Source organism: Malus domestica, chromosome 10 (assembly GCF_042453785.1).
Source record: "Malus domestica chromosome 10, GDT2T_hap1".
In the NCBI taxonomy this organism is placed as follows: Eukaryota; Viridiplantae; Streptophyta; class Magnoliopsida; order Rosales; family Rosaceae; genus Malus; species Malus domestica.
In genome coordinates, this window is record NC_091670.1 from 8338157 (window position 1) to 8365262 (window position 27106).

At 37.6% G+C, this 27106-nt stretch overlaps 3 protein-coding genes across 3 annotated transcripts; 1 reads left to right on the top strand and 2 right to left on the bottom strand.

Annotated features, from left to right (window-relative positions):
- Positions 1-933: 933 nt before the first annotated feature.
- Positions 934-4787, bottom strand: LOC103453816 (endoglucanase 24-like). The gene is made up of 4 exons (XM_008393397.4): positions 4080-4787; positions 2234-2533; positions 1913-2074; positions 934-1726 (listed from the first exon to the last, which is right to left on the bottom strand). Exons 1-4 carry the CDS (start codon positions 4506-4508, stop codon positions 1118-1120), a joined length of 1500 nt encoding a protein of 499 aa, XP_008391619.3. The 5' UTR covers positions 4509-4787; the 3' UTR covers positions 934-1117.
- A 5241-nt stretch (positions 4788-10028) lies between these two features.
- Positions 10029-10925, bottom strand: LOC139188539 (uncharacterized). The gene has a single exon (XM_070806130.1). The coding sequence runs from the start codon at positions 10923-10925 to the stop codon at positions 10029-10031; it is 897 nt and encodes a 298-aa protein (XP_070662231.1).
- Positions 10926-19276: 8351 nt separating this feature from the next.
- Positions 19277-26662, top strand: LOC103453784 (zinc finger protein GIS2). Its single transcript, XM_008393362.4, has 4 exons — positions 19277-19523; positions 23330-23543; positions 24158-24250; positions 25880-26662. Exons 2-4 carry the CDS (start codon positions 23416-23418, stop codon positions 26439-26441), a joined length of 783 nt encoding a protein of 260 aa, XP_008391584.3. The 5' UTR covers positions 19277-19523; positions 23330-23415; the 3' UTR covers positions 26442-26662.
- The last annotated feature ends 444 nt before the right edge of the window (positions 26663-27106 follow it).

Genomic DNA, 27106 nt, shown 5'->3' on the forward strand with positions numbered 1-27106 from the left:
GGAGAACGATTAATTAAGAGGATGGTTTATATAATTTATATCTTTTCTGGTTGATTTGCATATTGATAATTGGATAATGCCAAATCTAGGCGATTAGAATGCCAAATATAGGTTTTGTTGTTAATGAGCCCCGAGGCGCTTAATCATAATTCTATCACAAAAGAAAAATGCCCGTGTTGTTCACTCGAGAGCCATACTGGCAGTTTTCATGTTTCATGTGCATGCAGAGATTCACAGGCACGGTGACCTGATCAGTGAAGACAAACCTCTTTCATTTGTTGGATTATTAAGCAAATACCATGAAAACAAAATAAAGAGAGAATATATTTGAAGGCAGCATTTTCAAAATAAAGAGAGAATATATTTGAAGGCAGCAGTGTTTGTCTTCGTGATCATTGTTTTTTTTTTTTTTTTTAAAACTTGCGACAAGTAAGTGTAAGCAGTTTCTTAATTTTAATTATTTTTCTTGTTTGATTTTCGAATCCACATGCAGTTGTCTAATGAAGCACTAGGACTGTCTAATTATATTGGAACACAGAGTGGATGGAAATGTATAAATAATTGGGCTTAAGTAACTGAAACATCCATGAGTAATGAGAGAATTTCTTTTTGTTTTGGACGAATCATGCATGTTAACCAAGAGTGATCACGTTTAAATTATACTAGCAACATTCACACATGCATGGTGCTATGTACGCACGTGTTAATGAAAAGAGGGGGGGGGAAGCATATGGACAAATTTCTTAACAAAGTGAAAGATTGTTATTTTTTCATATATTTTTTTGAAATACAAACGATATTCTATATTAACCTATAAGAAGGGGGTTTGAATGTGAAACGTAATGAATTGAAGATAAATATTTTAACCACTAGGGCAATCAAAAGAATATATGCATCTTACATGTAATAAATCTCTCTTATTCTCTATAGAAATATCACAAAAACTTTTTGTTACTCAAAAACCTGAACAGTATACATTAAATTTCCAAAGACCAATTAAGCCTCTTCTCTCTTTGCTCTCAAGATGAGAGACATCTTTCTTCTTTCCCTAATTTTGAAATCCTGATATATGAATTATTTACAAAAAATGACATCCTTGTCCAAGTACCAATTTGTGCTAATTAGGGTTTGGATTAGCCAGAAAGTATGCCAAAACGCCAACAAATGGTGCATTAATGTAAGTGGTCGGCTCAGATTTCTTAAAGTCTGCACGATCATCCCCATAAAAGTCGTCTTCTCCTGGACCTCCCACGAGGGCACCCACAAGAACATTAGGGTTAGGGCCTGAAGAGTTGAAGTACACTGAGCCTTCCTTGCAAGCAATGGCTTGGGGGTGGTCCTTGATAGATGGCAACGAAGAGCCACGGTGGTGAATGCGTTGCGGAAAATGGTCACCATAGCCAACCATGTATGACAATCCCATTGGATTATCACCCAAAATGTAATCAACTTGTTTCTTGGCGATTTGGCGTAGGGTCGCTGGACTGACGTTTATGTTGCCGCAGTTTAGGGACTGCGAGGTCCGTGAAAGGTAATTCGCGTAAACAAGTAATAGGAATGTGATGGAAGTTACATGCTGCAAATTGCTGCCTCCCGGCTTATAGATGAGTCCGCCGGGAGTGTACTCGATGTGGGATGATGATGAGTCCGGAATTAACGTGCACATGAAGCTATCTGCCGATGATTTGTAGGATTCGAGATTGTACATGTTGCCTTCTAAGACTTGCTAAGAAAGAAAAGAAAAGAAAAGTTTATGCTTTTGATAAAGTCAATTTCAAAATTCAGATTTTCTAATTATATTTAAGGGCTAATATCGTGTTAATTTTAAAAGAATGTGCTATAAAATCGGTACAAAAATATAACCAAAGATTCGATTTCATATTATATATATGTTGAGAAATTTTAATCTGACCTTGGAGACTAGAACATTTAGGCCAGCATGCTTGTTGTCCCAACCAAATTCGTTTATGTTGTCATCGGCACCAAGAGTTTTGCCATTGTTTTGTATGTAGTCTAGGTAACCACCATCTTGAGTGACCCTACTCAACCATGCTGCCCCCCACAGCAACTCGTCCTACCAAACATCACAAGATGAATTAATTTTAAGTACAATTCAAAATAAGTGGATGCATGTTGCATGTATTATGTTTTAAAAATAAATAAAAAATAATAAATAGATATGCGTGTGTGTGTGTGTGTATGTGTGTATATATATATATATATATAGACTTACTTGATAACCATCAAAATCACAATAAAATGGGCAGACACCATCTTTAATGTTAGAATTATCACTATAAGCACCTCTGTGAGTATCAGCAAACTCAAAGGCCTCCTTGGCATTTCTTAACAATGTGTCCGAGTACCCAGGATCGGATGATCGGAATGCCATCGACGAAGCTGCTAGGGCCGCTGCTGTCTCACCTGCGACTTCCGAAGCGGGATTGGGCGAATCCACAGCATATACAGTCCTAGTTGTGTCCATGTCTTCAGGTCTTTCCCAACAGTTATGGTCTATAATTGGGTCACCAACCTATTATTTCATGAAAACAAAGTTATACCCACAAAAAATGGCCAAATTTTGCTTGTCATTAGCAACATAAACATTATTTGAATCGGTAACAATGGGCAAACTGTTCTATATATTCGGACTTATTTTGTATTAAGAAATTTGAGGACTATTTGTGTCCTATCCATATGGAGCACAAAGCTTGATGAGACAAGTGTTTGTCCCATGCAGGCAAGATGCAACTCACGGACTTTAGGGTCAAAAAGTGGGATGGACGTCCGTCCACCCATAGATGATAATTATTTAAGACTAATTGGTTCACATTCCTTTGTGATAATTATTTCTAAACACTTTATTCGAATAATTTTCTTTTGGATGAATATTAGAGTTAAGGTGGTAATATATAGTCAGATATAATTTTTTTTATCGTATATCTAACTTTTAAAATGATGAATGTATTAAATAAATATATATATATTAGTAACCAATGTGTTGAGAAGAAAACTATGACAAAATCACAACTATGTAAATGCAGCAAAAAGAAAGTGATAAATACTTCAAAACTTTTTAAGTAAAGTATTTCATCAGATGTATATGTTAAACTTCAAATTCTGGAAACCAACAAATAGAGTACACTTGTGGAAAGGAGGGAACTCAATTTATCTTTCCTCCACAGTTAAGTTTTGATAAATTCAGGGTCTGGGATTCTGTTGTTGTAAACTTTGTCAAATTTTATAGGCAGACAGATGCAATGCAATGCAATGCCATGCACGCAATTCCAAGGGAAGGGATCAAAAGAAACTTGTTAGATTCTTTCTGGATAAAACTGGGGCCACGGGGCCAGAACCTGACAACACAATGAGACACTGACCCAGTGGACTACATGAGACGGAATTGGATCATCTCCTGAGCCAAGGAGAAGATATCATGACCAACGTGGACCGTTGGATTCTATAAACAGAAGAATCATTTTAAAGTTATAATAATTATAATCGTTGGATGAAAATCCAACTATCCTTCCTTGATCAGGAGGATCCTCTCCTTAGCTCAGGAGAGGATCCAAATGAGACCACAGAACACAACCTACATTCCTCTACCTATTCGTATTTATATGAAGAAAACTTTAGCTCTTACAAAATTACAATTTACTATGTATGTTCAGATTAGTTTGATGATTTTTTTTGTTATATTAATTTGCAAGTAAAAAAATGACTTCTTACTTGCGTGTAAGGATTCAAACAATGTTCTTCACACATTACTATTTTCAATCAAGACACATCTATGACTGTGTACACATAATCAAGATTTCTTCTTATAGAAAATTCTAATTTGAAATATGTGCATATATTTTAATTAAGCATTCATACGTGTACATTTTAAAGTGTAATTTGCAGATAAAAAAAACCTACTACTAATTGCTAATTAAAGGTAAAGAGTGAAGCATTGTTCAGTCACATGTATATAACTAGTTCAACCAAGACGAAGACACATTAACTTTTCCACCCACTCCCCTTACCACCCCACCATAACCACAACCACAATTATTAAATTTACTTTATTTACCAGTTACCTGCACAAAAATCCGGTTAGGCTGAGACACAGTCTTGAGCAAGTAATCCGTGGCCCAGCGGATTGCCACGAGAGCGTTCCTCAGCTCATTGGGAGGCATTGAATCTCCAAACTCTATCACACTCCAAGCCAGCATTGTCGTCGTGAACGCCATCGGAAAACCAAACTTGACATTATCACCGGCGTCGTAATAGCCGCCGGTCAAGTCTGTGTTGTACGTCCACCCGTCACTGAGTCCTGAATTGGCACGCCATGATTGGCGCTGGTCCTGAGGCAAGACCCCCGACCTCTGCCCCTCGAAGAATAGTATGGCCTTGGACAATGCCTCTTGGTAGTCATGGCTTGATGATGCAAAGCTTGGGAGCTCGATGAGGGCAACTAGGGTAAAAACGGAAACAAGAAAATGAGGGAAGGAGAGGGTTTTTTTCATGGTTTTGGAAACTGGGTTGGTTTTGTTTTGGTGAGTTTTTGTAGTGTCTGATAAATAGTGTGAGTTTTTTTTCTGGTTTTGGTTCGGTTTGTTGGGAGGTAGGTTTTTATATAGATGTGCAGTCAGTCTAGGGGGTGTCACGGGAAAGGGAGGTGAGAGGGATTTGGAGGGAAGAGAGAGAGAGGGAAAGAGGGAAAGAGGGAGGGGAGGGAGGCGTGTGAGCGCCGACAGGTGAGTAGACGGAGTGTCAGTGAATTCACATGCGTTACACAAATAGGGATTCTGTGATTATGTGAGAGTGCACAGTACTTCACTTTTAAATACGATGCTTTTGTGTGGGGACAGTTGCTGAAATAAAAGTGAGTGCGCCGGACTATAAGACCGAGACTAGAAGTAAAAGGGATAAATGAAGACTAAAGAAAACTTTGAAAAAGATTCTAAAAATAAACATAGAGTATTTGGAGTTAATGAAAGATTTAGTATAAAATAAAGCGTAGTAGTTTTTTAGAATTTTTACATCCGACCTTACTTAATAAAATAAGATTTTATTATTATTGTTGTAACCTTATTTCGGTTGGAGAATCTTAATAAGTTTGCTTCCTACTGCAAATTACAACACTAGAAAAGTAAAAACGAGTGGGTATACTCAGACTCACTATAAGTGTGGACTGTAAACTCAAATATTATTGAGTTGATTCTTTGTGAAGCAAATAAATATTTGAAATTACTTTATGCTTATGATTTGCAATTGTACATATGTTTGGAACTTACATATCTAACAAAGAAGTAATCATGAGGTTTTATTTCGTTATAAAATGTCTACCACCGATCTAATTCAAGTTTTATTCAATATTGTGATTGCACCTAGAGAAAGTTTGAATCATATGATTAGGTTGTGTTATATGGTCAAAATTACATCCATATTTTGGGCTTATAACATTAAATCTTAAAATCCAAATGCTTAACTTCCAGTTCTAAGGCAACACAATTTTTTTTTTTAACAAACGATATTATCTACACTAAGGGGTTGCAGAGTAGACTAAGCCTCACAATTAGCTAGTCATAAAATTGTGATTCAAATTCGTCTTTGGTAAGAATCAAACTTAGAACTTTTCACTTACAAGTGAATATGAATATCATTAAACCGTAATATAAAGTAGCAAGACAATACTATTTTGACTATTAACATATGAGAGTAGGGTATGTTTCGTATTTCATCATGTATCAAAGTGTGCTAGAGTAATTTGATAGAATAGATTAGTGGATTTTTAATAGGATAACTGTTATAAATAGGCAAAATTCATAGAGAGATAACCTCTACTCGGTGAAGGAACGAAGCAGTTGCAGAGTAATATACCGACACAAGCTGTTGCAGAGGAAGTAATGTATATTATTGCTATTAGATATATTTCTCTTTTCTTTCTTCTTCTCATTCACTAATCTTTGCACAATTGAATTGCTCTATTTATAGAGCTACTTCAATGGAAAATTACAAAACATTACTATTTAGCTTATGAGTATATAGTACACATGTGATACTTTACTATACACATTACTATACACATGTGGGCAAACATATCCATCATTTACAACACTCCCCCTTGGATGCCCACATATCAACATCAGTTGCCTCATTAAAACCTTGCTTGGAAAAAACCCTGTGGGAAAAAACCATAGCGAAGGAAAAAGAGTACAACTTTACCCGGATGGTGTTGAGCATGCTTAGGTTGCCTCGTTAAAACCTTGATAGGAAAAACCCAGTGGGAAAAATCCTAAGCGAAGGAAAAAGAGTACAACATGCATGTATCATGGATGCTCCCCCTGAATTGTATCTCCCCCTGATTCCGCATTCTTCAAATCTGTAAGCCGACGTAATCCGATTCCCTGTACCAACTTCTGAAATGTGCACTTTGGTAGAGATTTGGTGAACAAGTCTGCTAAATTTTCATTGGAACGGATTTGTCTGACCTCAAGAACTTTAGCCTTCTGAAGCTCATGTGCGCTGAAAAATCTTGGAGATATGTGTTTAGTCTTATCACCTTTGATAAATCCTTCCTTCATCTGGGCGACACAGGCTGCATTATCTTCATGGATGACAGTTGGAGTGTCTGTCTTTGAAGGTAGACCACATGAATTCCGGATGTGATGGATCATTGATCTTAACCAAGAACATTCACGACTTGCTTCATGTAAAGCAATTATTTCCGAATGATTGGAAGATGTTGCAACTAGCGTTTGCTTTGTTGATCGCCATGAAATTGCAGTATCTCCATTAGTGAACACATATCCATTTTGTGAGCGGGCTTTATGCGGATCGGAGAGAAAACCAGCATCTGCGTATCCAACAAGGATTTGTTCATTTGTGGGCTTGTCTGAGTAGAAGAGACCCATATCTGTTGTCCCACGAAGGTATCGTAGAACATCTTTGACTCCCTTCCAATGACGAATTGTTGGAGCAGAGCTGTACCTGGCTAACAAGTTAACTGAAAAAGCTATATCTGGTCTAATACATTGTGCTAAATACAATAAAGCACCTATTGCGCTCAAATATGGTACTTCTGGACCAAGGACCAGTTCATCATCTTCTTTTGGACGAAATGGATCTTTCTTAATGTCCAAAGAACGAACGACCATTGGGGTGCTAAGTGGATAAGACTTGTCCATGCCAAATCGCTTCAGTATTTTTTCAATGTAAGCTGATTGATGGACCAAAATTCCACTAACACAATGCTCGATCTGCAGGCCTAGACAATATTTTGTTTTCCCAAGGTCTTTCATTTCAAATTCGTTTTTCAGATATTCAGCAGTTTTGTTGAGTTCTTCGGGGGTTCCAACTAGGTTCATATCATCGACATATACTGCCACTATAGCAAATCCAGTATTTGATTTCTTAATGAACACACAAGGGCAGATGACATTGTTGGCATATCATTCTTTAATCAAATACTCACTGAGACGATTATACCACATTCGCCCAGATTGTTTCAGCCCATATAGTGATCGCCTTAATTTGATTGAGAACATACCCCGTGGTTTGTTAGTTGCTTCAGGCAACTTAAGTCCTTCTGGGACTTTCATATATATGTCAGTATCTAATTCTCCATATAGATACGCGGTGATGACATCCATAAGTCGCATGTCAAGTTTTTCTGAAATCACCAAACTTATTAAGTAACGAAACGTAATTGCATCCATTACAGGAGAGTATGTCTCTTCATAATCAACTCCAGGTCTTTGTGAAAAACCTTGTGCAACGAGTCGTGCTTTATATCTTGCAATCTCGTTTTTCTCGTTGCGTTTCCTTGTGAATACCCATTTATAACCTACGGGGTTCACACCAGGCGGGGTTTGGACTACTGGTCCAAAAACACTTCGTCTTTCCAAGGATTTTAATTCTGCCTGGATTGCATCTTTCCACTTAGGCCAATCTTGTCTCTGTTTGCATTCATCAACAGAGCGGGGCTCAATATCATCACTTAATATGATTTCAGTGGCTATTGCAAATGCAAACATGTCATCGATGATTATTTCATTTCGATCCCACAATTCATTAGTACATGCATAATTTATGGATATTTCTTTGCTTTCATGTACTTCTGTCTCTTCAGGGACATGTGTCTCATCAAGGACATTTTCTTTTTCTGGAAGTACAGAGTCACGAATTGTGGATTTATCATTCAATTCCTTTTCTTGAATGATATCATTTGGGTTCAATTGGGCCCTCATCTTTCTCTTTCGAGGAGCTGAATCTTTTGAACTTGGGGGTCTACCACGCTTCAGGCGTGCACTGGATGAATCATTTGCTGCCACTTTATTTTGTCCAACAGGGACATCAATTCTTGCAGGTGCGTTTGCAGCCGGTATATATGACTGTGTCACTTTCGAAGCATCATTAAATGCATCTGGCATTTGATTAGCAATACCTTGAAGATGAACGATTCTTTTCACTTCGTTTTCACATTGAGTGCTTCTTGGATCAAAATGAGATAAGGTGGGAACAACCCATGTTAGCTCTTGTCGTTCTTCTGGAACGGTCTTTTCTCCCCCTAACGACGGGAAAATTGTCTCATCAAAATGACAATCAGCAAAACGAGCTGTAAACACATCACCAGTCAAAGGTTCCAAATATCTAATGATAGATGGTGAATCAAAACCCACATAAATTCCCAATCTGCGCTGAGGTCCCATTTTAGTTCGTTGTGGTGGTGCAATAGGCACATAAGCAGCACAACCAAAAACTCGTAAATGTGAAATATTTGGCTGATGTCCAAACACGAGTTGTATTGATGAGTATTGGTGGTTGGCTATGGGTCTCAATCTAACCAATGATGCAGCATGTAATATGGCATGTCCCCATGTAGAAACTGGCAATTTCGTTTTCATGAGCAGAGTGCGGGCTATTAATTGAAGCCGCTTGATAAATGCCTCTGCTAAACCATTTTGAGTATGGACATGAGGAACAGGGTGTTCAACATTAATGCCCAGTGCCATACAGTAATCATCAAATGTTTGAGACGTAAATTCACCAGCGTTATCAAGTCGAATGGACTTAATGGGATGATCTGGGAACTGTGCTCGCAACTTAATTATCTGAGCAAGAAGTCTCGCAAAAACTACATTTCGAGTAGACAATAGGCAAACATGTGACCATCGGGTAGATGCATCAACCAAAACCATAAAATATCGAAATGGTCCACAAGGTGGTTGAATAGGTCCACAAATATCCCCTTGAATTCTTTGCAAAAATGATGGGGATTCATCATCAACCTTTAGTTGTGATGGTCTAATTACCAACTTCCCTTGGGAACAAGCCTTGCAAGGATTATCATTCGGGACATTAATGTGTCTGCTCAGTAATGGATGTCCATTAGAGTTGGTAATGATTCTACGCATCATGGTGGATCCTGGATGACCTAGACGGTCATGCCAAAGCATGTAAACCTTTGAATCAATGAACTTCTGGTTCGTGACAGTATATGCCTCAACTGTCTTTATGTATGTACAATACAATCCACTAGATAAACCATGCAACTTCTCCAATATACGCTTCTGGGTATCGTTGGAGGTAATGCATAAATATTCCACATTTTCTACACTTTTCGTTTCAAGGTGGTATCCATTTAAACGTATGTCTTTAAAACTCAACAAATTTCGAATGGACCGAGTAGCATATAATGCATTCTTTATAGACAATATTGTTCCATTTGGTAACATAATCTGGGCTTTTCCTGAGCCTTCAATTACATCTGATGGTCCTGATATTGTTGTTACCTTTACTTTTGCAAGTACCAAATTCGAGAAATACTTTCGGTCTCGAAGTATTGAATGCGTGGTTGCGCTATCTGCAAGACAAAAGTCTCCGCCATTGATCTTGTTTTGAGAATAACCATAATTTTTATCCATGATCTCTGAGTAAAGAAAAAGCAGTTTATTCATATTGGAATACTACTTTTATTGAATTGAAAATGCGAGCATTAAACCACAGGTACAAATAACATGAGTACATTAAACATAAATAATTCAATCGGACCCATAAACTTCATTCCCTCTTTCATTAATAAAGTCTGTAGCATCCAGGTGGGTTGTGTTTAACTGTCCTGATAAATTGGTCACTGGATCAGGGGTTTCCATTGGTTTAGCCTGGTCAAGGAAATTGATCTCGACACCCTTCTCCTTGAAGGAGGCTTGATATAGTTCCACCAGATGCTTTGGGGTGCGACAAGTACGCGCCCAATGTCCGTTGCCACCACACCTATGGCAACCTCCTTCATGATTTCTAGGAGTGTTCACATGAGCTTTTCCTTTCTGGCGATTGGTATTTTTAAAGCTCGGGCCTGGATTATACCTTGGAACCTGGTTGTGAAATTGGACACCATGGTTCTTGCTTTTTCCTTTCCACCGACCTTGCTTGTGACCACGTCCTCGTTTGTAATTATTGCCACGGGAGGATATGGTATTTCTTTCAAGGGACGCAACATTCACTTCTGGGAACGGTGCTGATCCAGTAGGTCGGGAATTATGGTTTTTCATGAGAAGCTCATTGTTCTGTTCAGCCACCAAGAGCACAGATATCAGCTGGTTGTATTCAGTGAAGCCTCGCGCTCTATACTGTTGTTGCAGTACCATGTTAGAGGCGTGGAATGTGCTGAAAGTCTTTTCCAATAACATCTCCTCAGTGATAGTATCCCCACAGAGTTTCATCTGAGAGGTAATTCTGAACAACGCCGAATTGTACTCAGCCACTGATTTGAAATCCTGGATCCTTAGGTGAGTCCAGTCATAGCGAGCTTTTGGAAGAATCACCGTTGTCTGGTGATTGTATCTGCTTCTCAAGGCATTCCAAAGGGCTAACGGATCTTCAACCGTTAAGTACTCGCTCTTTAGTGCCTCATCAAGATGGCGACGAATAAAAATCATGGCCTTTGCTCGATCTTGAGAGGATGAACTGCTTTCTTCCTTGATGGTATCTCCAAGATTTGCTGCTTCCAGATGGATCTTGGTATCCAGTACCCATGTAAGGTAATTCTTTCCAGTAATGTCCAGGGCAGCAAAATCAAGCTTTGCTAAGTTTGCCATTTTCTTTTCTGAAAGAAAAATGAGGTGTGTAAGAACTTGCAGTAATATGTGTACTGGAGAAATATATTGTTAGAACTTCTGGTTCTTACAAATTTTTTTGATCTTTAGGCCAAAATGATAAGTACTCGAAACTTCAGGCTCGAGATTTACACAATTAATGAGAAGGGCAATTATACCGCACCATTCTCATCGAAATAAGTATAGGATGGGTGATTATTCTGCACTACTTTAAACAGCAGGAAAATTTAAATATGTAGAGCAAGGTGGACGATTATACCGCACCACCTAAAATTGCGATAAAATTTAAATATGCAAAGCAGGGTGGACGATTATACCGCACCACCTAAAATTGCAATAAAATTAAATATGCAAAGCAGGGTGGACGATTATACCGCACCACCTAAAATTGCAATAAAATTAAATATGCAAAGCAGGGTGGGTGATTATTTCACACCACCTAAAATTGCGATAAAATTAAATATGTAAAGCAGGGTGGGTGATTATTTCACACCACCTAAAATTGCGATAAAATTAAATAACGGGAAAATTTAAATATGCAGGATAGAGCGGGCGATTATACCGCTCCACTTAAAATTTGCAGTAAAATTAGATCTGCAGTCCAAGATAGGCGATAGAACCGCACAATCTTGGATTGCATAAATAATCAGTGGGTTAGTAGTCAATATCTACACCAAACAAGAAATCAAAGATATAAGTGACAGTTAGTTGGAGAACTAGAAGTAAACATGGTGCAAACAGTTCTTCGCGAGGGTATACCCAGCAATTGAGGGAGAGGAAGAAGAAGAACAGAAAAAACCTTAGAGGAAACATTTTTTTTTTTCGGTGAAAGGAAATGAGAAAAAGATTAGAGAGTCGTGCTGATAACGTGTTATAAATAGGCAAAATTCATAGAGAGATAACCTCTACTCGGTGAAGGAACGAAGCAGTTGCAGAGTAATATACCGACACAAGCTGTTGCAGAGGAAGTAATGTATATTATTGCTATTAGATATATTTCTCTTTTCTTTCTTCTTCTCATTCACTAATCTTTGCACAATTGAATTGCTCTATTTATAGAGCTACTTCAATGGAAAATTACAAAACATTACTATTTAGCTTATGAGTATATAGTACACATGTGATACTTTACTATACACATTACTATACACATGTGGGCAAACATATCCATCATTTACAACAATAACCTTGTTTTGCATGTACATTTTATGTTATTTGCTCGGATCACTATATATGAATTCCTAAAGTTACAAATTTCTTTATAACAAATGTACAGTAGAGAGTACCTTTACAGTAAGATTCCTATCTCCTTGTCCAAGGCACTTAGGCCATCTCCAACCGATGGCTGGCCAGAGGGCTCGTTTTAGCCCTCTGGCCCTCCAAGATTCTCCAAGATATTAATATTTTAATGAATAGTACATGGCCATATTTGCCTCCGTCTCCAACCGAGGGCCAGAGGGCCAGAGGGCTCGTTTTAGCCCTGTAAAAAAAAACCGTCTCCAACCGAGGGCCAAACATAATTTATTATTTAAAAACTACAACTTAATTTTATTTAAAAATCATGTTGGTTAGTGTTGTATAATTTTTATGTCGGTTAATGTTATTTAATGTTGTTTCATATTGTTTAATGTTGTTTCATGTTACTTAATTTAATTTAATGTTGTATAATGGCTTAGGAAGTTATAGGAAAAAAATTAGAATTTAAAAAAAATATGAAACAAATTTTGTGAAATAGAAGTTATAGGAAAAAATGGAATTTAAAAAAAAAAATATGAAACAAATTTTGTAAAATAGAAGTTATATGAAAAAAATATGAACCAAATTTTGTAAAATATAAGTTATAGGAAAAAAATAGAATTAAAAAAAATTGAAACAAATTTTGTAAAATAGAAGTTATAGGAAGTTATAGAAAAAAAAAGAAAAAAAAAAGGTTTAAATTCATAAAAAAAAAAAAAGGATTTACAACGGCTAGTGGCGCTAGCCGTTGGAAGTTTGAATTCAAAATGTTATTTCTGTTGGTTATAACCGACAGAAATAAGAAACATTAAAAAAAAAATAGCCAGCCCGGGGCTGGCTGGCTGGCCGAAAGCAGCCAGCCCTCCAGCCCTCTCCGATCCCGTGGGGCCCTCCCAGATTCCCGAGCCCTCTGGCCTAGCCCTCGGTTGGAAACGGTTTTAGGGCTATTTTCGGCCCTCTGGCCCTCTGGACCCTTCGGTTGGAGATGGCCTTAGAGTTAGAGAGGCGGTGCTGTGCTTACACACTCAATAATTTATGCCTTTTTGGCAAAAGTTGTTCTTTGTTTTTTTTTTTTTTTTGAAAGGCAAGTAGTTCTTTGTTTGTGGGATATAATTTGCTTGGAACTGTCAAACTTAATAAGCAAGGGAGGAGAATTATCTTTCCTCCTATTCTCTCTCTTCTTCTCTTTCTTTTTGTTTGAACGGTTAATGTTAAATCACGTCAACATCTTATATTGATTTTTTTTATAAAAAACAATAAGACAAAAAACAATGTGTGAGAGAATGGGAGAGAAGGAGATGAGAATATGAGGAGAGAGAATCCTACTCCTTCAGCAAGAACGTAGGAATTTCCCTTAATTTCATTGAAGGTTTTTTATCATCCTTGAAATTGACCTAACTTCTATTTTAGTATTTCAATTTTAAATTAATCAATATCATCTCTAAAATTGGTTGTTGCAAATTAATTTAGTCATGTAGTTACGATTTTGTTAGTGAGTTAACATGATAGCATGAAATTCTTCAAGTCCGTACCAATAAAAATTCAAGCAATTATAAGTAAAGTCTCTATTATATTAAATCATATTTTGGGTAAGGAGGATCACAAGGTTGTTTGAATTTGGTGGGGTTCTATGGGGAAGGGAAAAAAGAGTGGAGAGCCTTGAATTTGGGTAAGAGGATCACGAGGTTGTTTGATTTCCATTATGGTACTAGCTCTTTTCAAAAGTTCTAAAATTTTGAATCCTATTAGATGTAAGTGTGGTGATTTTTGTTGAAAGAAAAATCTTGGTAAAGGACATCCAATTAAATAAACAAACAAATTAAGTTTTTATATCTGTCCCGAAAACCACAATTCATTCGCGTCCCTTTTGATTGATCTAATTGGATTAACAAATGGAGTTTTTCCCCCTTCTCCATAATTTTTGTAAATTGCTTGATCTCAATTTTATGATCCTCAGTTATGTCACGTGTATTATATTAATCATTTTGTCAATTATTTTGTATGTCTTAAACAGCTTGATACACATGCACTAGCCATTTTATCCTCAAATAGACGTCCAAATATAAAGTGGTGTGACTAAATGATTGAAGCCATACAAGTAACACAGTTGAAGGGCCAAAAATTTTAAAAATTTAATTGAAGGAACCAAAGAAAACACAACTGATTACAGGGATCACTATTTTTTTTCTAGATTTTCTACACGCACATAGTGAGTAAGGTATCCTATACTAACCCGAATAATTTAGAACGTACTTAATGACCACACAACGCGTTGAACAGTAGTGAGCAGACTCGAACATCTTTGCTCATTTGGCACATGCTCCATCACACAACCAAATCGATCACTACATTAAGTAACTGATAAAAAAGAGAACATAACCAAACGATCAAATAAAAAATATAATGATCATGCCTTCAAGTCACCGCAACATAAAAAAAGAAAGAAAAAAGATTAGGTCAGTGAGCGTGAAGGTCTTATACACCAACTGTTGGTGGCAGCAGAGTTGCCGCCCTGTGAGGAAAGTTGGAAACCACTAGCATGCATCGATATACAAGTTTCAGATGTGGATATATAGCCTGACCTCTGTAAAGTGGCTATGTAAAGTGCAAGGTATAAAATATCAATGATATCGGAAATATCGGTAGTCCAAAAATACGAAAATATCGATGGAAATATCGGGATATTATCGATATCAATAAAAATTGAATAAAAACCACGGAAATTGTAAGAAAAACTTGAAAATTTTTATTGAAACTTTGCAGGATGTTTATTTAGTCAATTATCTATTAGTTTATCACAAAAAATTAGAAGGAAATGCATTGCATGATGGATTTAACTGATTTAAGTTAATTATTTTGTCTTGTCAAAAATTGTACAAGTTGTAAAAGTTGTCAGGGTTTTGAATTATTTGGATGCTCTTTTTTTCTCACACGCCACCCACCACACACACACACAGAGTCAGAGACTCTCACATCACACGCCACCACACACGCACACAGAGACCTTAGTCTCTCTCTCTCTCGATCCTTCTCTTTTCTCCCTTCTCCCACACAAATGCATAGAGACCTCAATCTCTCGATCATTCTCCCACATGGCCTTCTGCTCCTCCCTCGCCTTCCTCCTCGTCCGGGCCTTCTGCCTCGTCGGCACCATCTCCGTCTCCCGTGACCTCTACGCCCTTCGTAGTACTCCGTCAACGACATCATCATCACCATCTAAACCTCGTCTTTCTCTCCTTTTCTCTCGGTGCAACTAGGACAGTGGAACCCATGAACTCTCTGGCGAGGCCGTGAGTGTCGAGGAACTTTCCGAACACCTTCGACCGTTTCATGGCAAACGGAAGTTATAAAAACATTCCTCTCGTCTTGTATTTCATTTTGATACCTAGATCGGAGTCTAGGGTGCTCTTTTACAGTCGACCGGAGTTGTAGAAACTCCGATGTCTTTTCCGATTCGCACCAGCTAAAAATATCGCGATATTATCAGTAATATTGCGATATTATCGATATTATTGATAATATCGCGATATTTGGATGATATTTCAGTGGATACGTGTGAAAATATTGGTGTCTCACAAAAACGATATTATCGACGAAATATCGCCGATAATATCGAAATTTCAAACATTGGTAAAGTGGCATGGACGGATTACGACATCTTAAAATATTTATCAAGTGTAAAAACACCCTGTCAGTTGAGTAAGTTCTTATACGCACAATACTTGGCTGCTATTTTTGTGCTGACTTGGGAGGTTGAAAATATCCAATACCTTGTATATTACACAAGCCGAGGTCTAGCAGGCCCAGAACACGCTATTTCGAAACAGAAAACTTCAGACTCTCGCTTAAAGTTAAACAGCATAGCAGAAGCTGGGGCCATATTTTCAAGGTCAGTCAATAGTCGTCCTAATTGGTCGAGCTAGGTGAGTTCGCACTAAACTTTCGACCAATATCAACTTTATCTCAGAATTTTCTTTTCGTAATGGAGTTGCTGAGAGCCCTCCCTGGACTCTATCACCATCTAAGAACAAAGCTTCCATCTTGATGGAGGGATGGGTTGTTTAGGTCCTTTATGTGGATGAGGCATCCAATCGCCAAGGTTGTGGAGCAGATCTAGTCTGAATCACTCCAAAAGGACCAATCTAGATAATGCTCTAAGATTTAAGTTCAATGCTTCCAATAAGGGTGCCGAGTACAAGGTTAGAGAACATAAGAGCATATTCACTAGCCAAGCTTTAACAGACGATGAATATACCAAGAGAATGGTTCCTATCGAATATTTGAAGAATCATAATGTTCAAGGTTAGACGGCTGAGGTAATGAACATTGCTACCAAACTGAGTTGGATGACCCCCATTTTCAACTTTCTAAAAGGAGGTGTTTTCCTGAGGGACAATTTGGATGCTTGGAAACTTCGGCTTAGGTCATCTGGATATTGCATTATCAATGGCAGGTTATTCAAGTGTGATTTTTTCCTATCCTACTTACAATATGTGATACCAGAGGAAGGTTTGGTCATTCTAAGAGAAGTTTATAGGGGTATGTGAAAACCAAACCGCTTCACATAATCACAATCTATGATGATGAAGATCCGACATGAATATTTTTCGGGCGACGATGAAGGCAAACGCTCACAAGTTATCCAGAGAATGTAAACCTTGAAAACTCTTAAGCACTCATCCTCATCGTCCCTCAGAACGTTTGACATCGATGACTAGCCCTTGACCCTTTGCACAATGAGATTAGACCTGATCGGCGCACTCTGTGATGAAAGAACAAGGTCAGGTTTGATATCGTAATTGTAGATTACTTTACGAAGCTGGTAGAGGCGGTACCTTTTGAGGCAATAGTCTGTGAATTTGTTTGGAAAAATATCATATGCCGCTTGGAAATTCCCTGAGTACGTTTTTACCAACAAAGGCAAGCAATTTTATAATGCTAAACGCCGCGAATTTTGCTCTGGTTTCTTAAAATTAAGCTCCACTTTACCTCTGTTGCTCATCCCCAAGTAATGGGGCGTGGGTGGTGCCGTGGATAATGTGGTGGCAGCTGCAATAGTGACGACGGTGGCATCATACATTATTTTATCTTAAAGATCTAATTTTGTTTTACAATGTATCTTTTGTTTTTTACTATTTTGAAATATATTTTTGAGAATTATAAAAAAAATCAATATAGTGTTTCATATAGGTGAGGCCAAATACTTTTTTTGTATTTTAATTCTTAAAAGCAATATGGTAATTGTATTTTCCATCTGTTTTTCATATTCTTTCTAAATTTTCTATTAAAACGCAAGTGACTATTTACCACAGTGAAGAAAATGAGTTATGTTATTGCATCTCGGCGTGGGTTTGAACTTCGTCGCCCCTCTATTATAATATCTAACCACTAAGCTATCATCTTTTCATTAAAAAATTAAAAATTAAAAATTAAAAAAGAAAGAAAAAAAGAACCAAGCGAGAGTGACCTAGCGGAAACCATGGTCTAAAATATCCATAATATCCTGATATTTCCATCAAAATTTCCATGTTTTTGGACTACCAATATTTCTGATATCATCGATATTTTAGACCTTGCTAAGTCACTCATGTATCTTACCATGCAATGTATAAAGTGTAAAATATTGTACTAATTCATCATACATAAATGATTATGGTGTTGTTGACCCTAAAAACTACCAAGCCTACGTGGCTCGCAGGCCGAGTAATTAATGAGCTAACTACGTCCTTCGGTGAATGCGGGGCGTGCCAACTCGTCGGCCGAGCTCGGCCGAGGAGTAAATTTGTTGATGTTGCGTTGGGTCGCGCTACTGACTTCTGCGTCTTGCGATTGCGGCCGAGAAAGGAACACGTCTCGGCCTCTTAGGCTCTCGAACCTGAAGACAAGGTTACTATTCTTACGAAGTTCAATATCAAATTCGGCTTTCAATGTGCCGAATGTAATAACTGTAACACCTCACTTCACCGAGAAGGCTGATGAGATGACCTCGACCAATAAGGATTTAGAAACCCTTCTCGACCGAGACTTGGATAGGTAATCAATCGTTCTCGCCGCAGTGCTGTTGATGCCAACGGAAGATACTGTGAAACCGACTGACTCTACGGTGACAGAGTTATCTATGCCGACTTAAGATATCACCGGTTGCTTCCACAGTGCTGTTGATGCCAACGGAAGATGTGTCAGCGAAAAAGGAAAAAGAAAAATCACAAGTTGTGAGAGTTTGCGCAGGGCAATTTTGTATTGATTTTGTGGGGCTCTTTCTGTTGCTGAATGTCTTGTATTTATAGTAGTAGAACATCGAGCCCGAGTTCCAATCCTATTCGGACTAGGTTTCCTTCTCCGGATTAACATCCCCTCGATCAGTCCTATCTCCGCTAGGACTACGAATCTAGTCCTTAACTGAGCCGGATTCGCTTTCTAGATTATTGATCTCGTCGAGAGTCCCTATTGTACTAAGACTCGACTTGCGTTCTGATTTAACCGACTTAGGCTTGGAAGCCCATGAGCTGAACGCTCCATGACCCTTTCGTCGCACGGCTTCTCGGGCCGAGAGTGATTCTACCCTCGGCCCAAACTATTATTTTGGGCCTAAACAGGTGTGTTTAAACTTCTTTAATTAATTACTACATATTTTCTACTCACAATGTTTGCCAGCTCGCTATATAATTAACTTAAATCAGTTATATCTATCATGCAATGCATTTCTTTCCAAATTTTTGTGATAAACTAATAGATAATTGACTAAATAAACATCTTGCAAAGTTTCAATAAAAATTTCTAAGTTTTTCTGACAATTTCCGTGGTTTTTATTCAATTTTTATCGATATCGATAACATCCCGATATTTCCATCGAAATTTTCGTATTTTTGGATTATCGATATTTCCGATATTATCGATATTTAATACCTTCGCCCAAAGAGACGTGGGTAATGCTCAATGAGAGTGACTTAGCCCAACACTTGAGAATGGGCTTGTACGGAAAATTACATAAAATCCAGTCGAGCCGCAACCAACAATCCCAAAATCACAATCGACGCTCTGCGGCTCTCCGTCTACATATCGCAGTCTCAGAGGCTGAGAGCACTCTCTTCTCTCTCTCTCTCTCTCTCTCTGCAAAATTCTTCACTTCGTCGCTGCTATACAAAGTCACAGTAGCACCACCGTCTGTGTAGCTGTTTGGCTCAGGTTCCTTCTTGTTCTTCTTCTTCATTGCACTTTCCCTTATTTACCATTTCTAGGGTTAGGGCTAATTTCGTTGTGTAATTGGGTATGTATATGTTGAGTTGAATTAATTTACATTACTTTGGTCAAATGTCGAATTTGAATTGGGTTTTCGTCTGCTCTGAATTTTCTGTGATTTTGAATCGCTCAGACCATGTATTGTTGATGTTACAGCTATATATTGTGTAAATTCACATACATGTAGGTTGAATTTTGTGAGAGTGTCAATTGAATATGCATGCTCTTGGAATGAGAGAATCGATGGAACCAAACAGTAGATGTTTTGACCCACAGCGGGGCTAGGTTATGGAAAATTGTTTGAACAATGACCGAAACTAAATTGTTTTAGAAACTGTGGTTAGTTTTTTGTGTCATTTCGTTTCTTCCGAAGTGACTAACTGAGGGCTGGCTTAAGTTTGATAGAAAGGTGGAAGTATGTATTGAAGAAATTCAAACAGTACCTTGGGATGTAATTGCTTAGCTTTTTGCTATGGTGCAGTTTTTGTTCCTGACGGTAATTTGAATTCTGAATTTGAATTATGAGGTTTTTAGGCCGTATGAAGCTGGAACAAAAAAATGTTATGTTGGAAAATTACGAGTGTCCTCGTGTTTTTTAAAAATATTTTTTAATTTTCGCATCCAAATACAAATATTGCATTGCCTACATCGTGTTTTGTTTTTGGTTCTGTTTTTTTTTCAAATTTGTTTCAACTATGGTCAACTGGTTCTTGGCTCATTAAGATTTGCATGGGAAGTCTTTGCATCTCCTCTCACCCTCAACTTCTTTTCTGAAACATGCCCCTTTTAAGAAAAGCATGTTGTTTACCACTAATAGACATTTGATATTTATCAAAAGGAACTGGTTTCCGTTCATCCATTTCAAATCACATTTGGATTTTTTTAATCAAGAAATTAAATAAAACCATTTCTTGGGTTTTAAGAGTTATCTTCTCAAAATTACCTTTTTTCAAATTATCTTATAAAAAAATTAATTCCCAAAAGTAAGCTTGCACCTTCTGCATCTCTTCCAATCTCTATTTTCCACTTTCAATGTTGTTTCCATTTTTTATTTTCTTGTTTGGTTGATCAGGAAGATGTGATTGGATTTTCTCCAACCATATTCATAGTGTCATTAGACACATCCAACTCCTTACATCACCATGAATTTATATTGTTGCAAGACCAGATTAGATGATGATTAACACATCAGAGTGCCTTTGGGAGACATATGCAGAAGATATTTTTTTTAAATGAAGGCTTTTATGGCTGATGGATGAGAGAGGTAGTTACCACTTAAGTTGGTTGCATAAGGAGCTTTGCTTCTTGAATATGGATAGGCAAAGAAAGATTTGATATGCAATATAATATATTAATTGTATATTGAGTCTCCTGATAGGATTAAAAGCACACCACAAAGTAGCACACAAATGTCCTATTGATTTTCCTTATTAACACTAAGATTTGTCAATTGTAGCATATGAAAATAAGGGTCTTTCCCGCAGAAGATTGTTTTATCTAACTACTTAAAATGTCACAAAAACTGGTTGCTGCCCCTACTGACCAGCCACCGAAAAATAATTATTAGACCGACTTACACTAATCTAAAGTCTACGAAATTTTATATGCAGACACTAGACACATAGAGCTACACTTCTACAAATGTTTGGGATTTTTGGAGTTGATTTGCTATTTAAATTAAATCAAACAAAAACAGGACAGAAACAAATTTTAAGTAGTTCACAAATTAAGAAAAACGAGTTAGGGGAATTGCTATCCACCACCAAATAATCATGCAAACATGTTATGTTTAATTCAAATTCCTTTTATTTCCGGATGAAGATGCTCAAGTTGGCTCAATGTTAGACTTAACCTATTACTCTTTCTTATGTAGTATGTTAAGAGAATGGGCGTTTTGAATTTAACTTAGTTCCTAGCATGCAATCTAGAATTGCGTGTTCATAGATTTAACAAGTAGAAATCATTAAGAACGAAAAGAGTTTGAGTCATCACAAGGCATCGTAACTATTGGCGTTGTCTTACTTATCCTAGAAATTGGTTCACATGTTAATCGCAATTAACAAGTACTACTCTAGAACATATGTAGGTCCTCATTCGATAAGGGCAGGCACACACATATTCATAGCATTAGAATCCTAGATATGCGTACTAAGTATGCATCCGTAGAAAACACAAAGAATTCATCAATGAGACAAGTAGTGAACCAATTTTCATCCATTCATAAAAGTAATTCATACGAAATGTCATAACAAACTTGCAATCATATTGGGGGCTTCAAAACAGCCCCTAACTACTAAAAATTTAGTTACACACAATCCTTAAATAAAAACAAAAGATAGACATGAGTTTGAGAAGATAGAACCGAAAGAAATCAACTGAGGCATCCCCCTCCTCTTTCCTTTCTCCCCCAATGCTGCTTTTAAACCAATTCTTGCTGCATCATTTTCTTCTCCTTAACTCACCCACTAATAGCCATTTAGTGATGACAATAAGTGAGAGGAAATGGTAAAACAATTGTAACTCTTTGGGTAGCCTTTATGCCAATTACTCTCTCTTAATCCTCATCTTTGATTCCATTCCCTATTATAAGTGTCCGTTGACTTGTTCTTGGCTGCATCAGTTTTGGTTGCTAGATTTAATGGGTTTATTGCTTTCATTGCAGTTACAAACTGCTCAGCCTTTTGGTAACCTTTCAGTGTTAAAACGGCCATAACTTCTTCTAGAAAAATGATATTAACAATCCGCGAAATGCTCCAGAAAATAGACAGCCGTAGCTTTCCAAGCATGTAAGGCTCATTCTCTAATTCATTCTGAGCTGTTCGCAACTTGCTTCCAAAGTCAGCTAATCTGCACAGGCAGTTTTGACGAATTTGTTACTTAAAATCCCACTTGTGCTATTTTTCTTTTCTTTACTTGACAAATCCTACAAAGCACAAAGACAAAGTAAATAGCTCAAAAACATAAGGAACTAACTAAGAAAAAACAAGTGAATTTGATGTAAAATATATGTAAATATGAGCTTATCATCTCCCGCGGGTAATTAAAATTAATGCTAACGTTATTTCTGTACATACCTATGCTTTACAAAGAAAAATTGGTCTTACAGGGAGGCTCTAAACATCCAATGCTAAATGTTGTTCGTCTGAAAATAGGGAACTTTTCATCCAACTTTCAAGCACCATGAGGTCTCCAAGTTTAATGTTGATTTTTCATAGGAATTGCTGCAGATTTTTACAATGGACAAATGTTGCCAGCTTTCTGATTTTCCCTGTGGTTCTCTTCGAAATTCTCGACTTATACCATGTGATTTACTTCTAGTTGTTTGAGAGTGTCTGCCCTAGACCTACTTGCAACCTAACACTCATATTTTCCAATGAGCATACTTTTTCCCTTGCTTTACTGTTGTACAAGATCAAGTTACTATCTAATGATCAATCAGTTTAGATGGTTTCAAGAAGTTGGAGTTTAGAGAGTGTCTGTTGGTTGATGTAAGCTTAAGTTTTGACGGGAATGCCTGATTGACTTTCTTTTGAAGGATGTGGTTGAGAAACCGGGTATTTAGTATCTGGGTTCTGAGTGTGGTGGTAAATAATTCTTGTGAGATGGATTGCTTGTTGAAACTTTTCTGTACTATGTTGGGATTTGGTGTTTTCTGTTATGAAGGGAATGTAGTTGGTTTGGTTTTGAGTCGTTTGACTCATGGTATGATCTTGGGTGTGGTTGTAATATGGGTGTGGTTGTGATGTGGACAGGGAAGAGGCAGCGGCTGTGTGGTGTTGGTTGTGGTGGTGTTTTTCATTCAATCAGTGGAGCTAGGTCTTTTTAAGAATTAATTAACATGAGTTCAGACAGCAGGAGCCGGAGCAGGAGCAGGAGCAGGAGCCCTTTGGATCGGAAGATCCGTTCTGATCGCTTTTCCTACCGTGATGCACCTTACAGGAGAGATGGAGGACGTCGGGGTTTCAGGTTTTATGGCTTTTGACTATTTTTTCTTTGTTCTCGTCCTTATAAAATTGGGTTGGTAAGGAGAAAATAACCTTTCAATCCATTGGAGATGGTCTCGAATGTTACTATCAACCCGTATGTGTTGGAGTAAGACCACTACTTGAATATACCTGTGAAAACTTTATGGAGTTGATATATGATAATTTTGCCTATGGATAATTATTTTCTTTGCTTTGTTGGACATTTATTTGGAGCTTTGTAAAGCTTTCAAATACCAATACCAATCATATTGATTGATTAATGACATACTTCAGTGTAAATCCTTTTGGTTGTAGAGGGACTGCCAGCGGTGCACAAAAGTTGTGTATATTTTACCTTTTGTTTTATCATTTACATTTATCTCAGTGCATGTGTCAACTCCGTGCTGTTTTGCAATTTGTTGGATGCTTAACTCTCAGAGTGCTTAGTCTCATGTTTTGAATTTTTCTTTCTTCTATTGATGCTCTGATTTTTTTATAACTCAAAATCATGGAGTTAATTTAATAGGTGACCCTCATTAACTAGTTATGTTTTGAAATTTGGAATGCTGTTGTTTTTCTGATAAGAACTTAATGTATTTTTTGTTTTTTTGCCAGCCGAGACAATCTGTGCAAGAACTGCAAACGGCCAGGTCATTTTGCTAGAGAATGCCCGAATGTTGCAATTTGTCACAATTGTGGTCTTCCTGGGTACGGAAACTTATTCTGCCTCATAATTGGACATCATGATTTTCCATTATTTTCTTTTTCTCCATTATTTATTATTGCCTTATCGTTTTACTTTTGAAGGAATCTGTTTATTAAATTATGGTGTTTGTATTTTTTGCACCTTTTGCTTTCTGGGAGGGTTTGAAGATGTTAGGGTTCCAGAATTTGTAGAGTTAAAATCCATGAAAAGTTAGAATCTAGCTAGTTAATGCTTTTGGCTTTTTAGCTAAAATGGTCCCTGAAATTTGAATAACTCCTCACTTTGATCCCTAACATTTGGAATCAATAGAAGTGGTCCCTGAGATTGTCCATCATCAATCATTTTGATCCTTAGGTGAAAAATTATGTTAAATAAGGATCAAAATGACAAAAATACCCTCAATTTAATAAACAATAGGCCAAAATAATTTGACAAAAACTGGGGTATTTTTGTCATTTTATCCTTATTTTATGGAGATTTATCATGGAAGGACCATAATGATTGATTGTGGACAAACTCGGGGACCAATTCTCTCGATTTCAAATCTTAGGGACCAAAGTGAGGAGTTATGTAAATCTGAGGGACTATTTTGACTAAAAAGCCTTAATGCTTTTAGTCTAGAGATACACATCCTGAGTATGTAATTTTTCTGTTAAAAATGCATCTACATCGCAGTTCTGTCTTCGCCCTCCTTTTTGCAGCAAGTCAAATGCCATTGCTTCTGCTACTGAGCGGTCCATTTCCATCAAAGTAATTCCAATAATTTAAAACTGTTGTTTCTATCCCCATTTTTCTATTCAGATATTATTTCACCTCCATAATAAAAAAAACAGTTTGCATTCTTAGTTATAACAGCATCTTCTCCTCTACCATTCCCGTCTTCAATGGTTAAACCACTATTGCCACCATACAGTGCTAGCTATAAACTACACGTACTGTAGCACCATTAGGCTTGGTGTAATGATGGCACTATTTTTGTAACCATTTTGAGATAACCAGAGCTGCCACTTTATGCCTCATCAGTTTCCCACCATCCCACAGCTACTGGAATCGGTTGTCAACTTATTGTCTTTGTCCCCTTCAGTGTATGTCACCTCTGCCTCTAATACGCTGTTGCATCTGTTTTCCCTTGCACTACTTTGGACAATGTATGGCTGCCAACACTACCACTTTCATCTCCCTTTCTCTCTTAACTGTGTTTCAAGAGTATTGACAAAAGAATTTAAGAAAATACCTACAATCCCAGAGAAATATGCATGTTCCCCAGCAATAATTCAGTCCCCACTCTCCAGGCTCGTAGGATTGCTTTAATATTTGAGCATTATCTCTGTGAGACTCTTGACGGGAAGTTAAAATTTTAGAGATCTTTAGGTTTTAGACATAATTAGATGATTCAGAATGTTCTGTTTTTATTTTAAACCAGACTAGCAGCACCTTGTGGTGACATTGATGGTTGAACTAGTCATGTCGTTGCTTCAATAAGGTTACGTGGTTTCTTATCTCACGGGAATGATGGACCTGCCTCCTGCAGATATTTTTTTATTTGCTGTTTATTTTAAAATGAAAATTAAATGCTGCATGCTTAACGGGAGCCTTTCATTTCTAATTGTGTAATTCGAACATTCTACTAGGCACATTGCTTCAGAGTGTACAACAAAGTCACTATGTTGGAATTGCCGGGAACCGGGTCACATGGCTAGTAACTGCCCAAATGAAGGCATTTGCCACACCTGTGGTAAGGCTGGACATCGCGCCAGAGACTGCACAGCTCCCCCAATGCCACCTGGGGACTTGAGGTTGTGCAACAACTGCTACAAGCAGGGTCATATTGCAGCTGACTGCACAAATGAGAAGGCATGTAACAACTGTAGGAAGACAGGTCACCTGGCACGTGATTGCCCGAATGAACCCATCTGCAACTTATGCAATGTATCTGGCCACGTGGCTAGACAGTGCCCTAGGGCCAATGCTTTGGGAGAGCGTGGAGGTGGAGGAGGTGGTGGTGGTGGTGGAATGGGTGGACGCGGAGGCAGTTACCGTGACGTTGTATGTAGGAACTGCCAGCAACTTGGCCATATGAGCAGGGATTGCATGGGCCCCTTGATGATATGTCACAACTGTGGGGGACGAGGGCACCTGGCATACGAGTGCCCTTCTGGAAGATTCATGGACCGCTACCCCAGGAGGTACTGATAGGTGGAAGATCATATTCCGGCATTTACCTGTCATCTCGAGCAAGCATTTCCGGTTTAGGTTTTAGATTGAAGGTTGAAACTTTAAGAGCATGAGGAGTTGAATTGATGTTGTATTAGAAGATTATTTCGATTATAACTGAACTTTCGGCAGTTACTGCAAATATAAACTGTTGTACGTAATTGCATTTTATGTTGTGACGCCTGCAGATTTTTGTTTCACTCTTGTTAGTACCCCTAATTTGTTCTTTTTACGGTCAACATGGTAATGTGCGGACCAACTGACCATTTTAAATCGTAGTGGTCGATTTAGTTTGGTTTTGACCAAAGATTGAAAAAAAAAAAATTGATTCCCTCCATAAAAATAGTAGTTCTTACCTTCCTGTATGAGTAGAAAAGAACTATTGAGAACATCCAAAATTTTTAACCGGAAGCTTAATAAGCTAACGTACGGATCAATTGGCCATTTTAAATCGTAGTGGCCAATTTGGTTTGGTTTTGAGCAAAGAAAAAGTCAAACAATCTAATTGAACGATAATGAATCGATTTACTTACGGTTTTAAATTTTTATAAACCGATAAGTCGTGACACTTAAGGTTGATGGAACATTGAAGTTATTGATCTTAATTTGAGTTATCATATATTAGTAGCTAAACTTTGAAGTTT

Coding starts and splice junctions, on each gene's coding strand:
- LOC103453816 (XM_008393397.4), bottom strand. CDS start 4,508: ATGAAAAAAACCCTCTCCTTCCCTCATTTTCTTGTTTCCGTTTTTACC. Junction 2,534..4,079: donor CTAACCGGATTTTTGTGCAG/GTAACTGGTAAA, acceptor ATGAAATAATAG/GTTGGTGACCCAATTATAGA. Junction 2,075..2,233: donor GTGATTTTGATGGTTATCAA/GTAAGTCTATAT, acceptor GATGTTTGGTAG/GACGAGTTGCTGTGGGGGGC.
- LOC139188539 (XM_070806130.1), bottom strand. CDS start 10,925: ATGATTTTTATTCGTCGCCATCTTGATGAGGCACTAAAGAGCGAGTAC.
- LOC103453784 (XM_008393362.4), top strand. CDS start 23,416: ATGAGTTCAGACAGCAGGAGCCGGAGCAGGAGCAGGAGCAGGAGCCCT. Junction 23,544..24,157: donor GGAGGACGTCGGGGTTTCAG/GTTTTATGGCTT, acceptor TTTTTTTGCCAG/CCGAGACAATCTGTGCAAGA. Junction 24,251..25,879: donor CACAATTGTGGTCTTCCTGG/GTACGGAAACTT, acceptor ACATTCTACTAG/GCACATTGCTTCAGAGTGTA.